The sequence below is a fragment of the Lolium perenne genome, chromosome 5 (genome assembly GCF_019359855.2).
Source record: "Lolium perenne isolate Kyuss_39 chromosome 5, Kyuss_2.0, whole genome shotgun sequence".
Taxonomy (NCBI): domain Eukaryota; kingdom Viridiplantae; phylum Streptophyta; class Magnoliopsida; order Poales; family Poaceae; genus Lolium; species Lolium perenne.
Window position 1 is genome coordinate 213,468,555 of NC_067248.2, and position 14,721 is coordinate 213,483,275.

Here is a 14,721-nt window from a genome sequence, read left to right on the forward strand (position 1 = left end):
GCAAAAGTATGCTCACTGAGATCCCTACGCGTGCGACGAGTGTTGGCATGGGAGCGCTCCTCGCCAAACGAACGGGCTTTTTCAAAGGTCGGTCTTTTGCTAGCGGTACTATCAATCTTGTATGTATAAGATGTCGCAAGGTTGACTTTTTCAACTTAACCTGTGGACCAGCAAAATAGACATCTGTGACTTTCAACGAAGCTTTCCAGCTTGCATATTTGATGGTCAAACACGTAATATGTGTTCTCTTTCTCAAATTTGTGTTACTCCGTGGTAGCTGTTCGCAGCCGTCTCGGTTTCTTGTAAAACTATTGGACGTTTCTACGGAGTGCTTAGGCACTGGTTAATCTTAGGGAGTGCCCCACCCAAATATAGAAAACTATGTGCTCAACTGTTCAGTACTTTCCCAAAATACAAATTTCGGGTCCCCACGTTGCGCAAAAAGAGTATGACCGCCACATGCACACAGGTCCCCCCGTCTAGTCCCTCACTCCTTCCCACCTTCTTCCGACGCCCTTCTACAGAGCCGTCGCTATCACTTGCAAACATTCGGAACAAAAGACCACCTTTCAAGTATTAAAATCCGTAAAGTACAAAGAAAGATGTAACTGTGTCATTCATTTCATTGTTTGCATAATCACATCCCAGATTAAAGATGTAAAAAAAGGCACCGCCTAAGACACGGTGGTGCCCAGGCAGGAAATAGAATTCGGGAAAACTATTTCTCTCCTTCTATATATGACGCCATTTTGGAAACAAAAAGATATGGCCGGGAGTGGAGTTGAAAATAGTTTAACGTCGCGTCGATAAACACCTGGGTGAGACAGCAACTCGATCACTGGAGCACTCCGCCACAAACCAGCTAGCCGTCCGGCGCATTTCCCTTCCCGGCCGTACGCCATGGATCCGGACGAGGAGATCGAGATCGACTTCTACCCATTCCTTGTCGTGTACAAGAGCGGGCGCGTCCAGCGATTCGGCGGCACGTCGCGGAAGAGCGCCGGCACCGACGCCGTCACCGGCGTCACCTCCAAGGACGTGCTCATCGACGCGGCCACGGGCCTCGCCGCGCGGCTCTTCCTCCCCAAGGGCGTCTCGAGCTCCCAGAAGCTCCCCGTCCTCGTCTACGCCCACGGCGGCGGTTTCGTCACCGAGTCGGCCTTCTCCGCGAGGTACACCGGCTACGTCAACGCCCTCGTCGCCGCGGCCGGAGTCGTGGCCGTGTCCGTGGAGTACCGCCTCGCCCCGGAGCACCCGATCCCGGCCGCCTACGACGATGTGCTGGCCGCGCTCCGCTGGGCAGCGGCGAGCTGCGTTCCCGGGGGCCCGGAGCCGTGGCTGGCCGACCACGGCGACTCCACGAGGCTCTTCGTCGCCGGCAGCAGCAGCGGCGGCAACGTGGCGCACAACGTGGTGATGAGGGCCGGAAAGGGAGGTGGCGCGCGGGTCGAAGTCGAAGGGATGGTGCTGCTTCACCCGCTGTTCATGGGCACGGCCCCGCTGCCGTCGGAAGGCACGGACCCCACGATCCCGGCGAGATCGGAGAGCATCTGGCGGTGCCTGTGCGCCGGCAAGTACGGGATCGACCACCCGTTCTCCAACCCGCTGGCGATGCCGCCGGAGGCGTGGGCGGCGCTCGGGTGCCGCCGGGTGCTGGTGACGACGGCGGAGCTCGACCGCGCCAGGGACAGGGGACGGAGGTACGTGGAGGCGCTGAGGGGCAGCGCGTGGGGCGGGGAGGAGGCTGCGCTGTACGAGACTGAGGGCGAGGAGCACCTGTACTACCTCCTGAAACGCGGAGCGAGAACCAGCTCCGTCACGGCGGAGAAAGCGGCGAAGGAAATGGCGGCTGTTGCGTCGTTCATCAACCGGGGTAGGTGTTCGTCGGATTGTAACATTAGGTCTACTCTGTAAATCACCGGGTACATGTGCATCGGATTCAGTTCGACTGTGCCACGGCTGGCCGCCGGCCGTTTATTGCTCAGTGGCCGGCGATGAAGGCGACGACACGGTCCATGAGCTCCTTGGCGTTGGCGCAGTCCGGCTTCTGCAGGAAGAAGACGTGCCCTTCTCCTTCCGACTCGACCCAGGACGCGCCGCCGCGCCAAGCGCTCGTGGTCACCGCCGCGTAGTACGCTCTGCCCCTGGCAGCCGCCCAGTCCTTCTGGCCCGCGCACACCAGCATCCGCTCGCAGCGGAGGTTCTCCAGCCCCGGCGCGCCAGGCGCCATCGGGTTCATCCTCGGGTCGTCCGCGCCGCCCACCGCGCCGGGGCAGGCGCACTCCCAGACCACGGCCATGTCCCTGGCCATCGCCTCGTCCTCGCCTACGACCGCCGTGTTCCCTCCGAACCAGGGATGCAGCAGGATCGCGCCCTCTACCCTCGGCGCCGGCTCGAACGACGCCCTTATCAGGACGTTGTGCACCATGTTGCCGCCGGCGCTGTCGCCCGCGAGGAAGAGGCGCGCGCCGTCGCCGTGCTCCGCGACCCACTCGTCCTGCGCCTCGGCCGCCCACCGCAGCGCTGCCCATGCGTCGTCGTAGGCGGCGGGCACCGGGTGCTCGGGCGCGAGGCGGTACTCCACCGAGACGGCGAGGACGCCGGCCGCGGCGGCGAGGGACGCGACGTAGCCGTGGTACTGAGGGGAGACGGCGGACTCGATGAGGAAGGCGCCGCCGTGGAAGAAGACGAGGACGGGGAGCTTCGTGTTCTTGGAGGGATCTGCTGAGCGGGCGGGGAGGAAGAGGCGCGCGGACAGGCCCGTACCGGCGTCGATGACAACGTCTTTGGTGGTGACGCCGGTGGCCGGGTCGAGCCCCGTGGGCGCGCGCGCCGGGCGGCAGAGGCGGTCCATCTTGCCGCTCCGGTATATGCGGAAGGCGTCGCAGTCCACCGCTACTTCGTCGGTGACTGCGGGCAACTCCATGGGCATGGCCGCGCTGTGCTGTGCTGTGCTGAGCTGAGCTGAGCTGAGTGAGTGTGGTTTGCAGAGTTGCTCGTGATTAGGAAGGCAATTTTGTCTACTCGTCTTAAACTAATGAACCTATTGTCCCTATGACAGCCGAGCAGAGATGGGCGTGATTCAGATCCGAAAAAAACAATTAAATTTGCTGAACTGAAGAAGACGACACAGTGTGTGGTAGAACATGCATATTGCTTTGCTGGAATCCAAGCTGGGAGATTCAACCTGTTGGGCTGACATTATGAAGAAAAAAAAAGGTATACTTGGAAAACAGAAAAAAGTGGGAAATGGAGAGATATAACAAACTTACGGGATGATGCTTCGTGCTCATCTCAACCTTGGAAAGAAATACACTTTTCCTAACAAATAGTTAGCTGTTTTTCAATTGGCGAATAACTACTTTTTGGATCATCCGATTGTTTACACAAATCTTGGCGCAGCCCTATTGAGTTTTGTCTTGTCCACGCGGTTGTTGCCGTTAGTCTTCATTTCATTTGTTTTTTTTCTCTCATTTATCCTATCGGAATTTCGTCGTCCTCTCATTCTCCCCACACCTTGCTTCCTCTCTCCCTTGCTGGCGTCGTCGATGCGGTGATGCACCGCATCCTTTCTACTCTGGCGGAGAGGCGCGACGGTGCTGCACTATATCCATGGAGCGGAGCGGCGGTGCTGGCCTGCATCCTTTTGCTCCGCCGGCTGATGGGGCGGGCCGTGCGCGGATGGCGTGTCCTCTTCGCCGACGGAGATTGGGGCACGTCATGCCGGGAAGCGTCGACACGCTCTGCCGTCGTCTGGTGGTGGGTTGACGCCGCGGTCACTGCTAGTGGAGATTCGGAAGGGTGATGGCCGTCCTCTTCATCGTGCATCTGGGAAGAGGTCAGGGGATCTCGAGCGCGCAAGGCAAGCTAGCGGGATGCGAGACGGGTAATTTCTGTCCCTTTTCCCTTTCTCTGTGCTACCCTTTTTTGTCATGCGTCTATTGTTTGATGTTGGTGGAGAGATTTCACTTCTCCAATTCGGGCTACTCCCCTTTCCATTACTTATCATAACGGAAATATACATTGTTCAAACAATACTTCCGAAACACATCAAAAGGAAACGGGAAAGAAAGAGCGCCCTTGCATCGATAGGAAACCCGCTGACAGATGCCTCGGCATCGAGACATCTACTACGGGGCAAAAACCTATCAACACTAAGACTGAAAAAAAGGCAGTTCAACACACAGTACATCCCTCGAAACCAAAAGGTTAACAGGCAACATCTACTAGACTTCAGTTCTTCAGATTTGAGCAGCCTGACGATCACGATCTTCAATCATCAGCATTCCAGGCACCGGGGTCTCCTGGTTCTTCCTTGCCAATTCTGCCGCCATGGTGATCAACTTCTTCGCACCTCCTCTAATCTTCTCTGCATCCTCAGCTTGGTAAAGGCCTGCCCAGTAATTTAGAAAGGAACAGATAGTAAACAAGATCACCTCAGGGGATTTGACTGTATATTTTTCAAAAGTTACTTTATTTCTGATAGTCCAAATGGACCAGCATATCGCTGCCAAAAGCAGAGTATAGAACCTCTCATCTCCCGGTAAATAGGCGTATAACCAAGCCAAACTCTGCCACAACGATCTAGGACATGTTTTTGCTCCTACACAAGCACCCACAGCACCCCAAATCACTTTAGCAACCCCACAGGAGAAAAACAAATGTTTTGCCGTCTCAATATTGTCACAAAAGCTACAATCTGGGCAACCCAGCCACTTTCGCTTTCTCAAATTTTCTCTAGTCAAGATGGCATCATAATGAAGCTGCCATAGGAAGATTTTAATTTTCAAGGGTAACTTAGCCTTCCAAATTCTCTTATAATTAGCTCCAGCCAAACTATTCTCCATATATTGATACATGGATTTAGTCGAGAATATTTTGTTCGCAGTCAACTTCCAGACTATGCCATCAGAAACCTGAGATCTATTAATAAGCCCTGCATTTAGCTTAATATTATTCCAAAGCAACAACAACTCAGGGGTCAACCTTCTTCGAAAAGGAACATTAAAATTCGATTCAACTACTCGTTCAAAGGTCTCTTCCTGAGAGTGGCATATATTGAAAAGCCCAGGGTATTTTTCCGCAAGTGAAACCTCTCCTTCCCAGGGATCAAGCCAAAACCTCACAATATCTCCTTTATTCAAAATTACTCCCCTGCCACACAAATAATAATCCTTCACTTTAAGTAAAGCCCTCCAAGAAGGTGAGTCAGATGCTCTAGGTTTCACGTTCACCACCGTTTTATTTTTCAAATATTTTTCTCGTACAATTTTTTGCCATAAGCCATCTTCTTTATCAATTTTCCACCACCATTTACATAATAAACTGATATTTTGTTTTCTTAGGTCTATGACCCCTAAACCCCCTTTTTTCTTTGATCGACATACTCTCGTCTATTGTTTGATGTTGGTGGAGGGATTTCACTTGGAATATACAGTAGTGGATTCATGGAATCATGGCTCGATCTACATCTCAAGCACCCTGTAGTTAAACACGGCAACACGTTTTTCTGTTTTGTTTTGTTTTGCTAATTTGTTGATGTAGGTTCTTAACTTCTTATCATCCGATTGAACAAGTAGGTGCGGTAGTTTGTATGTTGTTTAGGAGCTGCATCTGAGATTATTTGATGAGTCGTTATTTTTCTAGCATTATTTTTGTAGTTTCGCTCTGCATTTGTTTGGTGTCGTAAAGCTTGCTCGGATAGTGGTTGTTTTGTAGGTTGGCTGCTCGATTTTAGCTATGTAGTTTCGTTCTGCATGACTACGTGTGAGCGGTATCTTCAAGCTTGCTCTCATAGGTGATGTTAATTTGTAGTTTGGACGCTCGGTTCTAGGTGTGTGGTTTCGTTCTGCGTCTGGTCGGTGTCTTCAAGTTTGCTTAGATGGTGATGTTGATTTTGTAGTTGGAGGTAGCTAGCTAGATGTAGTGTAAGGGTCGGTGTCTTGAAGCTTTCTCATATGGTAAGTTGATTTCGTTCTGCGTCGTATGTTTTCCTAGTACTAAATTCGAGTCAATTAAAAGAGACAGAAGGGAGTATCTTATTTGCCTACTTCATTTTATATTCCCATCGGTCATGAGTATCACTTCACCTGTGTCTATCTCGGCTATGTTAGTTTGTATACCAAGTATAAACTGGACAATTAAGAATGTTTCTATTTTTTGCCACTCTCGCATACACATCAAGTTTAGTTGTGTCTCTGGCAAGAGCTAGCTAGTATTCCCTGTTATGATGTTAGCTGATCGTGGTGTTCAGTGAGTGGGTGGGGATTGGGGAGTGCTGAGGAAGGGCACCGTTGTGGATATACTTCATTGGTGTATCATCGACAGTGCCTAGATCCGGCAAACCCGGGTGGCCCACACATGGTGGTGGTGGCATACGGTCCACCGAGCGGCCTAGTTGCTCTTGATCAAGATGGAAGAAGTCCAGCCCAGGAATAAGGAGCCGGATCTAGCCCGACCTACGCTAGGAGTCGGATCCGGCAAGGCTCGTTAAGGTAGCCGGATCCAGTACGACGTTTTAGGTATAGGTGGATCCTTGACGTGCACGACAATGTAATATTCCGTAGTTAGGAAAAATTGTATTGCAGCTAGGACTAAATCCTGGTGCCTTTATAAGCCGGATCCCGGGAGCCCTAGAGGCACAACCACGACTCATTGTAACAACGCGAAAGCGCCCAGATAATTTCAGACAAGCAGCAGTAGGCCCTGCCTCCGAGCAGCGTGTTCCAAAGATGGATAAACCGCGTACCACCGTGATGTCTACGCACGCTTCTATTCTTGTAGACAGTGTTGATCCTCTAAGTGCAGAGGTTCGTAGAACAGCAGCAAATTTCCCTTAAGTGAATCACCCAAGGTTTATCGAACTCAGAGAGGTAGAGGTCAAAGATATCCCTCTCAAACAACCCTGCAATTATGATACAAGAAGTCTCTTGTGTCCCCAACACACCCAATACACTTGTCAGGTGTATAGGTGCACTAGTTTGGCGAAGAGATAGTGAAATACAAGTAATATGGGTGATTATGAGTGATAATTGCAATCTGAAATAAAAATGGCAGCAAACAAACATGTAGCAGACTGGTTGTAAACGGTGTTTCAATGCTTATAAACAAAGCCTAGGGATTTTACTTTCACTAGTGGATACTCTCAACAATAATATTATAATTAAATACATAAATATCATCTCTTCACTATGCTACTCTGACCACTCTCCGGCTGGATAACGAACACCAATTCACCACGTAGGGCTTCAAAAGCACTCCTTAAACTTCGCGTTCCAAATCTAGGGACGCCCCACGCTATCACTTTGAGCATCCAAATATTGTACTAACAAACACCATAATTTATAAGTATTTCTGTAAAATTTAGCCTAAGAGACACACACGGTGTGCACACTGTCACCTTCACACTGTGGGACAAGGTGTCTCCGGAGATCACATAATGAAACCACTTGAGTAGCATAATAGATGTAACATCTATTTATTCAACTAGATTACAAAGCTCATGATCACATAAAAGATCATACCATGGGAGAGAGAGATAAACTACATAGCTATCGGTAAAGCCCTCAGCCTCGGGGGAGAACTACTCCCTCCTCATCATGGGAGTCAGCAAACAGCGATGAAGATGGCGGTGGAGTCGATGGATATGGCTCCGGGGGCAATTCCCCGTTCCGGCAAGGTGCTGGAACAGAGACTTCTGTCCCCTGAAACTTGTCTTCGATTGCAGCGGAGCTACAAAACTTTTCGTGGACGGAGTCTGATTGATTTAGGGTTTTCACGTCGAGAGGCAACTTATAGGCGGAAGGGCGAGGTCGGTGGGCGCCAGGGGGCCCACACCACATCTAGGCACGACCAAGGGGCCCGCGCCTTGATACGTCTCCAACGTATCTATAATTTCTGATGTTCCATGCTTGTTTATTGACAATACCTACATGTTTTGCTCACACTTTATAATGTTTTTATGCGTTTTCCGGAACTAACCTATTAACAAGATGCCACAGTGCCAGTTCCTGTTTTCTGTTGTTTTTGGTTCCAAAAAGGCTGTTCGGGCAATATTCTCGGAATTCGACGAAACGAAGACCCAACATCTTATTTTTCCCGGAAGACCCCAGAACACCGAAGGAGAGTCGGAGGCGGGCCAGAGGGCCACCACACCATAAGGCGGCGCGGCCCCAGGCCTGGCCGCGCCAGCCTATGGTGAGGAGGCCCCAGGCACCTCCCTGCGCCGCCTCTTCGCCTATAAGACCCCTTTCAACCTAAAAACGCGATACCAATTGACGAAACTCCAGAAAGACTCCAGGGGCGCCGCCGCCATCGCGAAACTCCATTTCGGGGGACAGAATCTCTGTTCCGGCACGCCGCCGGGACGGGGAAGTGCCCCCGGAAGCCATCTCCATCGACGCCACCGCCTCCATCATGCTCCGTGAGTAGTTCCCCCATGGACTACGGGTTCTAGCTGTAGCTAGTTGGTACTCTCTCTCTCATGTACTTCAATACAATGATCTCATGAGCTGCCTTACATGATTGAGATTCATCTGATGTAATCGGTGTTGTGTTTGTTGCGATCCGATGGATTGTTACATTATGATTAGTCTATCTATATAAGTTTGTGAAGTTATTGTTGCTGCAATCTTGTTGTGTTTAATGCTTGTCACTAGGGCCCGAGTGGCATGATCTTAGATTTAAGCTCTATACTTATTGCTTAGATTGTATCTACAAGTTGTTTGCACATGTCTATGTCCAGAACCCGAGGCCCTGATGTCTACCCACGCTTCTATTCCTGTAGACAGTGTTGGGCCTCCAAGAGCAGAGGTTTGTAGAACATCAGCAAGTTTCCCTTAAGTGAATCACCCAAGGTTTATCGAACTCAGGGAGGAAGAGGTCAAAGATATTCCTCTCAAGCAACCCTGCAATCACGATACAAGAAGTCTCTTGTGTCCCCAACACACCTAATACACTTGTCAGATGTATAGGTGCACTAGTTCGGCGAAGAGATAGTGAAATACAAGTAGTATGTATGTATATGAGTGGTAATAGCAATCTGAATAAAATATGGCAGCGAGTAAACATGCAACAGAACAGTAAATAAACGGAGATTCGATGTTTGGAAACAAGGCCTAGGGATCATACTTTCACTAGTGGACACTCTCAACATTGATCACATAATAAAACCACTCTACACTCTCTTGTTGGATGATAAACACCATTAATTGTGTAGGGCTACAAGAGCACCTCAATGCCGGAGTTAACAAGCTCCACAACATTCGATGTTCATATTTAAATAACCTTAGAGTGCATAATAGATCATTGCAATTATACCAAGTACTAACATAGCATGCACACTGTCACCATCACACTATGAAAGGAGGAATAGATCGCATCAATACTATCATAGTAATAGTTAACTCCATAATCTACAAGAGATTACAATCATAACCTACGCCAAGAACTACATGATGCACACACTGTCACCATTACATCATGAAGGAGGAATAGAGTACTTTAATAACATCACCAGAGTAACTAGATCACAAAGAGAGAGATGAACCACATAGCTACGGTAGAGCCCTCAGCCTCGGGGGAGAACTACTCCCTCCTCATCATGGAGACAGCGATGGCGGTGAAGATGGCGGTGGAGATGGCTTCCGGGGGCACTTCCCCGTCCCGGCAGGGTGCCGGAACAGAGACTTCTGTCCCCCGAATTGGAGTTTCGCGATGGCGGCGGCTCTGGAAGGTTTTCTGGTGTTTCGTCAATCCGTATGGATGTTTTAGGTCATGGAGCTTTTTATAGGCGAAGAGGCGGAGTCGGAAGGGTTACGGGGGCGCCACACAATAGGGGGGCGCGCCCCCCCTTGGGCCGCACCGCCCTACTGTCTGGTGGCCCTGTGGCTCTCCTCTGGTCCCTCTCGGGTGTTCTGGAAGCTTCGTGGAATTATAAGATGCTGGGCGTTGATTTCGTCCAATTCCGAGAATATTTCCTTACTAGGATTTCTGAAACCAAAAACAGCAGAAAACAGGAACTGGCACTTTGGCATCTCGTCAATAGGTTAGTTCCGGAAAACGCATAATAATGACATAAAGTGTGTATAAAACATGTGTGTATCATCATAAAAGTAGCATGGAACATAAGAAATTATAGATACGTTTGAGACGTATCAGGCCCCAGAGTGACAGCAACTGGGATAACTGGAGGGGATGGCTTAGATATGAGAATCACATGTTTTCACCAAGTGTTAATGCTTTGCTCCGGTGCTCTATTAAAAGGAGTACCTTAATTTCCAGTAGATTCCCTAGAGGCCCGGCTGCCACCGGCTGGTAGGACAAAAGATGTTATGCAAGTTTCTCATTGCGAGCACGTATGACTATATATGGAAAACATGCCTACATGATTAATAATTTTGATGTTCTGTCTTAATGCTATTTCAATCCTATCAATTGCCCAACTGTAATTTGTTCACCCAACACTTGTTATTGGAGAGTTACCACTAGTGTAGATAGCTGGGAACCCCGGTCCATCTCTCATCATCATACACTCGGCACTATATGTCATTGGAAGTAGTATCAACTATTTTCTGGTGCCATTGCTCACATATTACTGCTACTGCTGCTGTGTTACTGTTACTACTGCTCTCATATTACTGCCGCTTTCACATCACCCCTGTTACTAGTGCTTTTCCAGGTGCAGCTGAATTGACAACTCAGTTGTTAAGGCTTATAAGTATTCTTTACCTCCCCTTGTGTCGAATCAATAAATTTAGGTTTTACTTCCCTCGAAGACTGTTGCGATCCCCTATACTTGTGGGTTATCAAGACTATTTTCTGGCGCCGTTGCCGGGGAGGCATAGCTCTACTCATAAGTTCACCTGGGGAGTACACTCCACCTCTCTCTCTGTTTTATTTTATTTTGTTTTGCTTAGTTTATTTCTGTCTAGTATTATTTTGCTTAGTTTACTTTTGTCTAGTTTGTTTTTGTTTTGTTTTACTTTTCTCATATACCCAAAAATCCATAAAAATTTGATAAACCTAAAAATTAAAAATTGTTGTTATAGAAGAACCCACAACCTATTTGGAGCTTATAGAATTATATAATAATTATAGAGAATCAAGAACGGGAAAAGTTATGAGTGCTGTGATAGAAAAATTGAATACAATTGCTAAAATCTTGCTTAAACGCTATGATATAAACTGTTGCTCTAAACAGGATACTAAACATCTTAAATTTCAATGTGGCTTTAGTGAGGAAGTTTTAATTAAGAACTATAATTGGAATAGCTATATTCATTTTGGGTTCGAAGAAGTAGAACAATTTGTTTTGTTTATGGGAGCTTCTGTGATCGAATCCTTCATGTCTAAAAATTATGAAACTTGTGTTGTTTGTAAGGACCTTAAAGATTATGTCTCTTCTATCCTTAATTTTTGCATAGAAAGTTACAGTGATAATCCTTATATCATTGATTATAAAGAGAGACTCATTAATGCACAAGAATGCACTCACAATTTGCAGGAACCTGTGGAAGAAGAAATTGATGAACCTGAAAGCTCATTGGATGAAAAAAGAGGAAGAAATTGATGAACCTGAAAGCTCATTGGATGAAAAAGAGGAGGAGAGTGATGAACAAAAGGAGGAAGAATGGATTAGCTACCCATGCCAACCTTCTAATGAGAGTAACTCTTTATCTCTTACACTATTTGATTGTCCTCCATGCTTACCAAAGGAGGATGAATGTTATGTTCCTGTGGATTCTCTTGAAATATTCCCTATGAGTAAAACTTGTGAGAATAATTATGCTACTGTTATTTATGATAATCCATGCTATTTTGATAAATCTTATGATAATGCTTTGTTTGTGCCTGATATCGAAATGCATGGTATTAAAGAGTTTTGCTTAGCAAATGTTTATGATAAAGCCCTAGATGATGGTCCTATGTTACTTGATAATATTAATTGTACTACTAATGAAAATGGGATTGGAAAGGTCTTGACTTTATCTAGGAGTCCCATATCTCTTGAGATTGATCAATCATCTTGTTATATTATTGATAAAAGTGGGTTTGAAAGTTTTGATCATATTATTTTTGAGCTTGATAAAAATTATTTGTTTGTGGATCATGAAAAGCATGCTTTATGTGATAGTTATATTGTTGAGTTTATTCATGAAGCTACTGAAAATTATTATGAGAGAGGAAAATATGGTTGTAGAAATTTGCATGGTGCTAAAACACCTCTCTATATGCTGAAAAATTTGAAGTTACTCTTGTTTTATCTTCTTATGCTTGTCACTTTGTTCTTCATGAATTTATTTGTGTACAAGATTCCTATGCATAGGAAGTGGGTTAGACTTAAATGTGTTTTGAATTAGCTTCTTGATGCTCTCTTTTGCTTCAACTCTTATTTCTTGCGAGTGCATCATTAAAATTGCTGAGCCCATCTTAATGGCTATAAAGAAAGCACTTCTTGGGAGATAACCCATGTCTTTATTTTGCTACTGTTTTGTTGTGTCTTGGAAGTTGTTACTACTGTAGCAACCTCTTCTTATCTTTATTTTATTGCAATGTTGTGCCAAGTGAAGTCTCTAATAGAAGGTTGATACTAGATTTGGATTACTGCGCAGAAACAGATTTCTTGCTGTCGCGAATTTGGGTAGGATTCTCTGTAGGTAACTCAGAAAAATCTGCCAATTTACGTGAGTGTTCCTCAGATATGTACGCAACTTTCATTAGTTTTGAGTTTTCTGATTTGAGCAACGGAAATACCTCTTAAAAATTCGTCATTACTGGCTGTTCTGTTTTGACAGATTCTGTCTCTGTTTTTTGCATTGTCTCTTGTGGACTTTAAGCAAGGCTTTCTAGACATGGAGAGCTGTAGCTAATGTTTTATTGAGTTCTTGCAATGTGTCACTACATGACTAAAGTGGATTAAAGTTTTTTGAGTACTAACCCCTCTAATGAAGTTTATGAGAAGTTTGGTGTGAAGGAGGTTTTCAAGGGTTAAGAGAGGAGGATGATATATGATCAAGAAGAGTGAAAAGTCTAAGCTTGGGGATGCCCCCGTGGTTCATCCCTGCATATTTCAAGAAGACTCAAGCGTCTAAGCTTGGGGATGCTCAAGGCATCCCCTTCTTCATCAACAACTTATCAGGTCACCTCTAGTGAAACTATATTTTTATTCTTCCACATCTTATGTGCTTTACTTGGAGCGTCTGTGTGTTTTTATTTTTGTTTGTTTTTGAATAAATTTGGATCCTAGCAATCCTTGTATGGGAGAGAGACACGCTCCGCTTTTTCATATGAACATTGGTGTTCTTAGCTTTATTTTAATGTTCATGGCGGAGTTGAAAACCGCTGCACTTATTGGTATTTGGTAGGAAACAGAAAATGCTTCATATTGTCTTGAAAAATTTGATACTTGGCAATTGTTTTGAGCTCTCAAGTAGATCATGTTTAATCTCTTGCATCATGTAGTTTAAACCTATTAGTGGAGAACTACCGTAGAGCTTGTTGAAATTGGTTTGCATGATTGGTCTCTCTAAGGTCTAGATGTTTTCTGGTAAAAGTGTTTGAGCAACAAGGAAGACAGTATAGAGTCTTATAATGCTTGCAATATGTTCTTATGTAAGTTTTGCTGTACCGGTTCATACTTGTGTTTGCTTCAAACAACCTTGCTAGCCAAAGCCTTGTACTGAGAGGGAATGCTTCTCGTGCATCCAAAACCTTGAGCTAAAACCTATGCCATTTGTGTCCACCATATCTACCTACTATGTGGTATTTCCTGCCATTCCAAGCAAATACTTCATGTGCTACCTTTAAACAATTCAAAAGCTATTATCTCTTATTTGTGTCAATGTTTTATAGCTCATGAGGAAGTATGTGGTGTTTTATCTTTCGATCTTGTCATTTACACCGGACAGACTTTCACCAATGGACTAGTGGCACATCCGCTTATCCAATAATTTTGCAAAAAGAGCTGGCAATGGGGTTCCCAGCCCCAATTAATTACAACTTTCACTAATAATTCTCTTCACGTGTTTTGCCCTGATCTATCAGTAAGCAACTTAATTTTGCAAATAGACACTCCTCCATGGTATGTGAATGTTGGAAGGTACCCGAGGATTCGGTTAGCCATGGCTTGTGTAAGCAAAAGGTTGGGAGGAGTGTCAACCATAAATAAAACTAAAATACATGTGTAAACAAAAGAGAAGAGGGATGATCTACCTTGCTGGTAGAGATAACGTCCTTCATGGGAGTCGCTCTTGAAAGTCTGGTTGATGAGGTAGTTAGAGTACCCACTACCATTCATTGACAACAACAAACACCTCTCAAAACTTTATTTGTATGCTCTCTATATGATTTCAAAACTTAAAAAGCTCTAGCACATGATTTAATCCCTGCTTCCCTATGCGAAGGGCCTTTCTTTTACTTTATGTTGAGTCAGTTTACCTACTTCCTTCCATCTTAGAAGAAAACACTTGTGTCAACTGTGCATTGATTCTTACATACTTGCTTATTTGCATTCATCATATTACTTTGTATTGACAATTATCCATGAGATATGTATGTTGAAAGTTGAAAGCAACTGCTGAAACTTAAATCTTCCTCTGTGTTGCTTCAATGCCTTTACTTTGAATCTATTGCTTTATAAGTTAACTCTTATGCAAGACTTTTGATGCTTGTCTTGAAAGTACTATTCATGAAAAGTTTTACTATATGTTATCTATTTGTTAG

The 14,721-nt window shown here is 45.9% G+C and overlaps 2 protein-coding genes across 2 annotated transcripts; one reads left to right on the forward strand and one right to left on the reverse strand.

The window, feature by feature from the left end:
* The first annotated feature begins 696 nt into the window (after positions 1 to 696).
* On the forward strand, positions 697 to 3,369 carry LOC127301876 (tuliposide A-converting enzyme 2, chloroplastic). The gene is made up of 2 exons (XM_051332160.2): positions 697 to 1,873; positions 3,062 to 3,369. The coding sequence occupies exons 1-2, from the start codon at positions 901 to 903 to the stop codon at positions 3,079 to 3,081; spliced, it is 993 nt and encodes a 330-aa protein (XP_051188120.1). The 5' UTR covers positions 697 to 900; the 3' UTR covers positions 3,082 to 3,369.
* On the reverse strand, positions 1,885 to 3,068 carry LOC127301877 (probable carboxylesterase 12). The gene has a single exon (XM_051332161.2). It carries the CDS (start codon positions 2,930 to 2,932, stop codon positions 1,982 to 1,984), a length of 951 nt encoding a protein of 316 aa, XP_051188121.1. The 5' UTR covers positions 2,933 to 3,068; the 3' UTR covers positions 1,885 to 1,981.
* Positions 3,370 to 14,721: the final 11,352 nt, after the last annotated feature.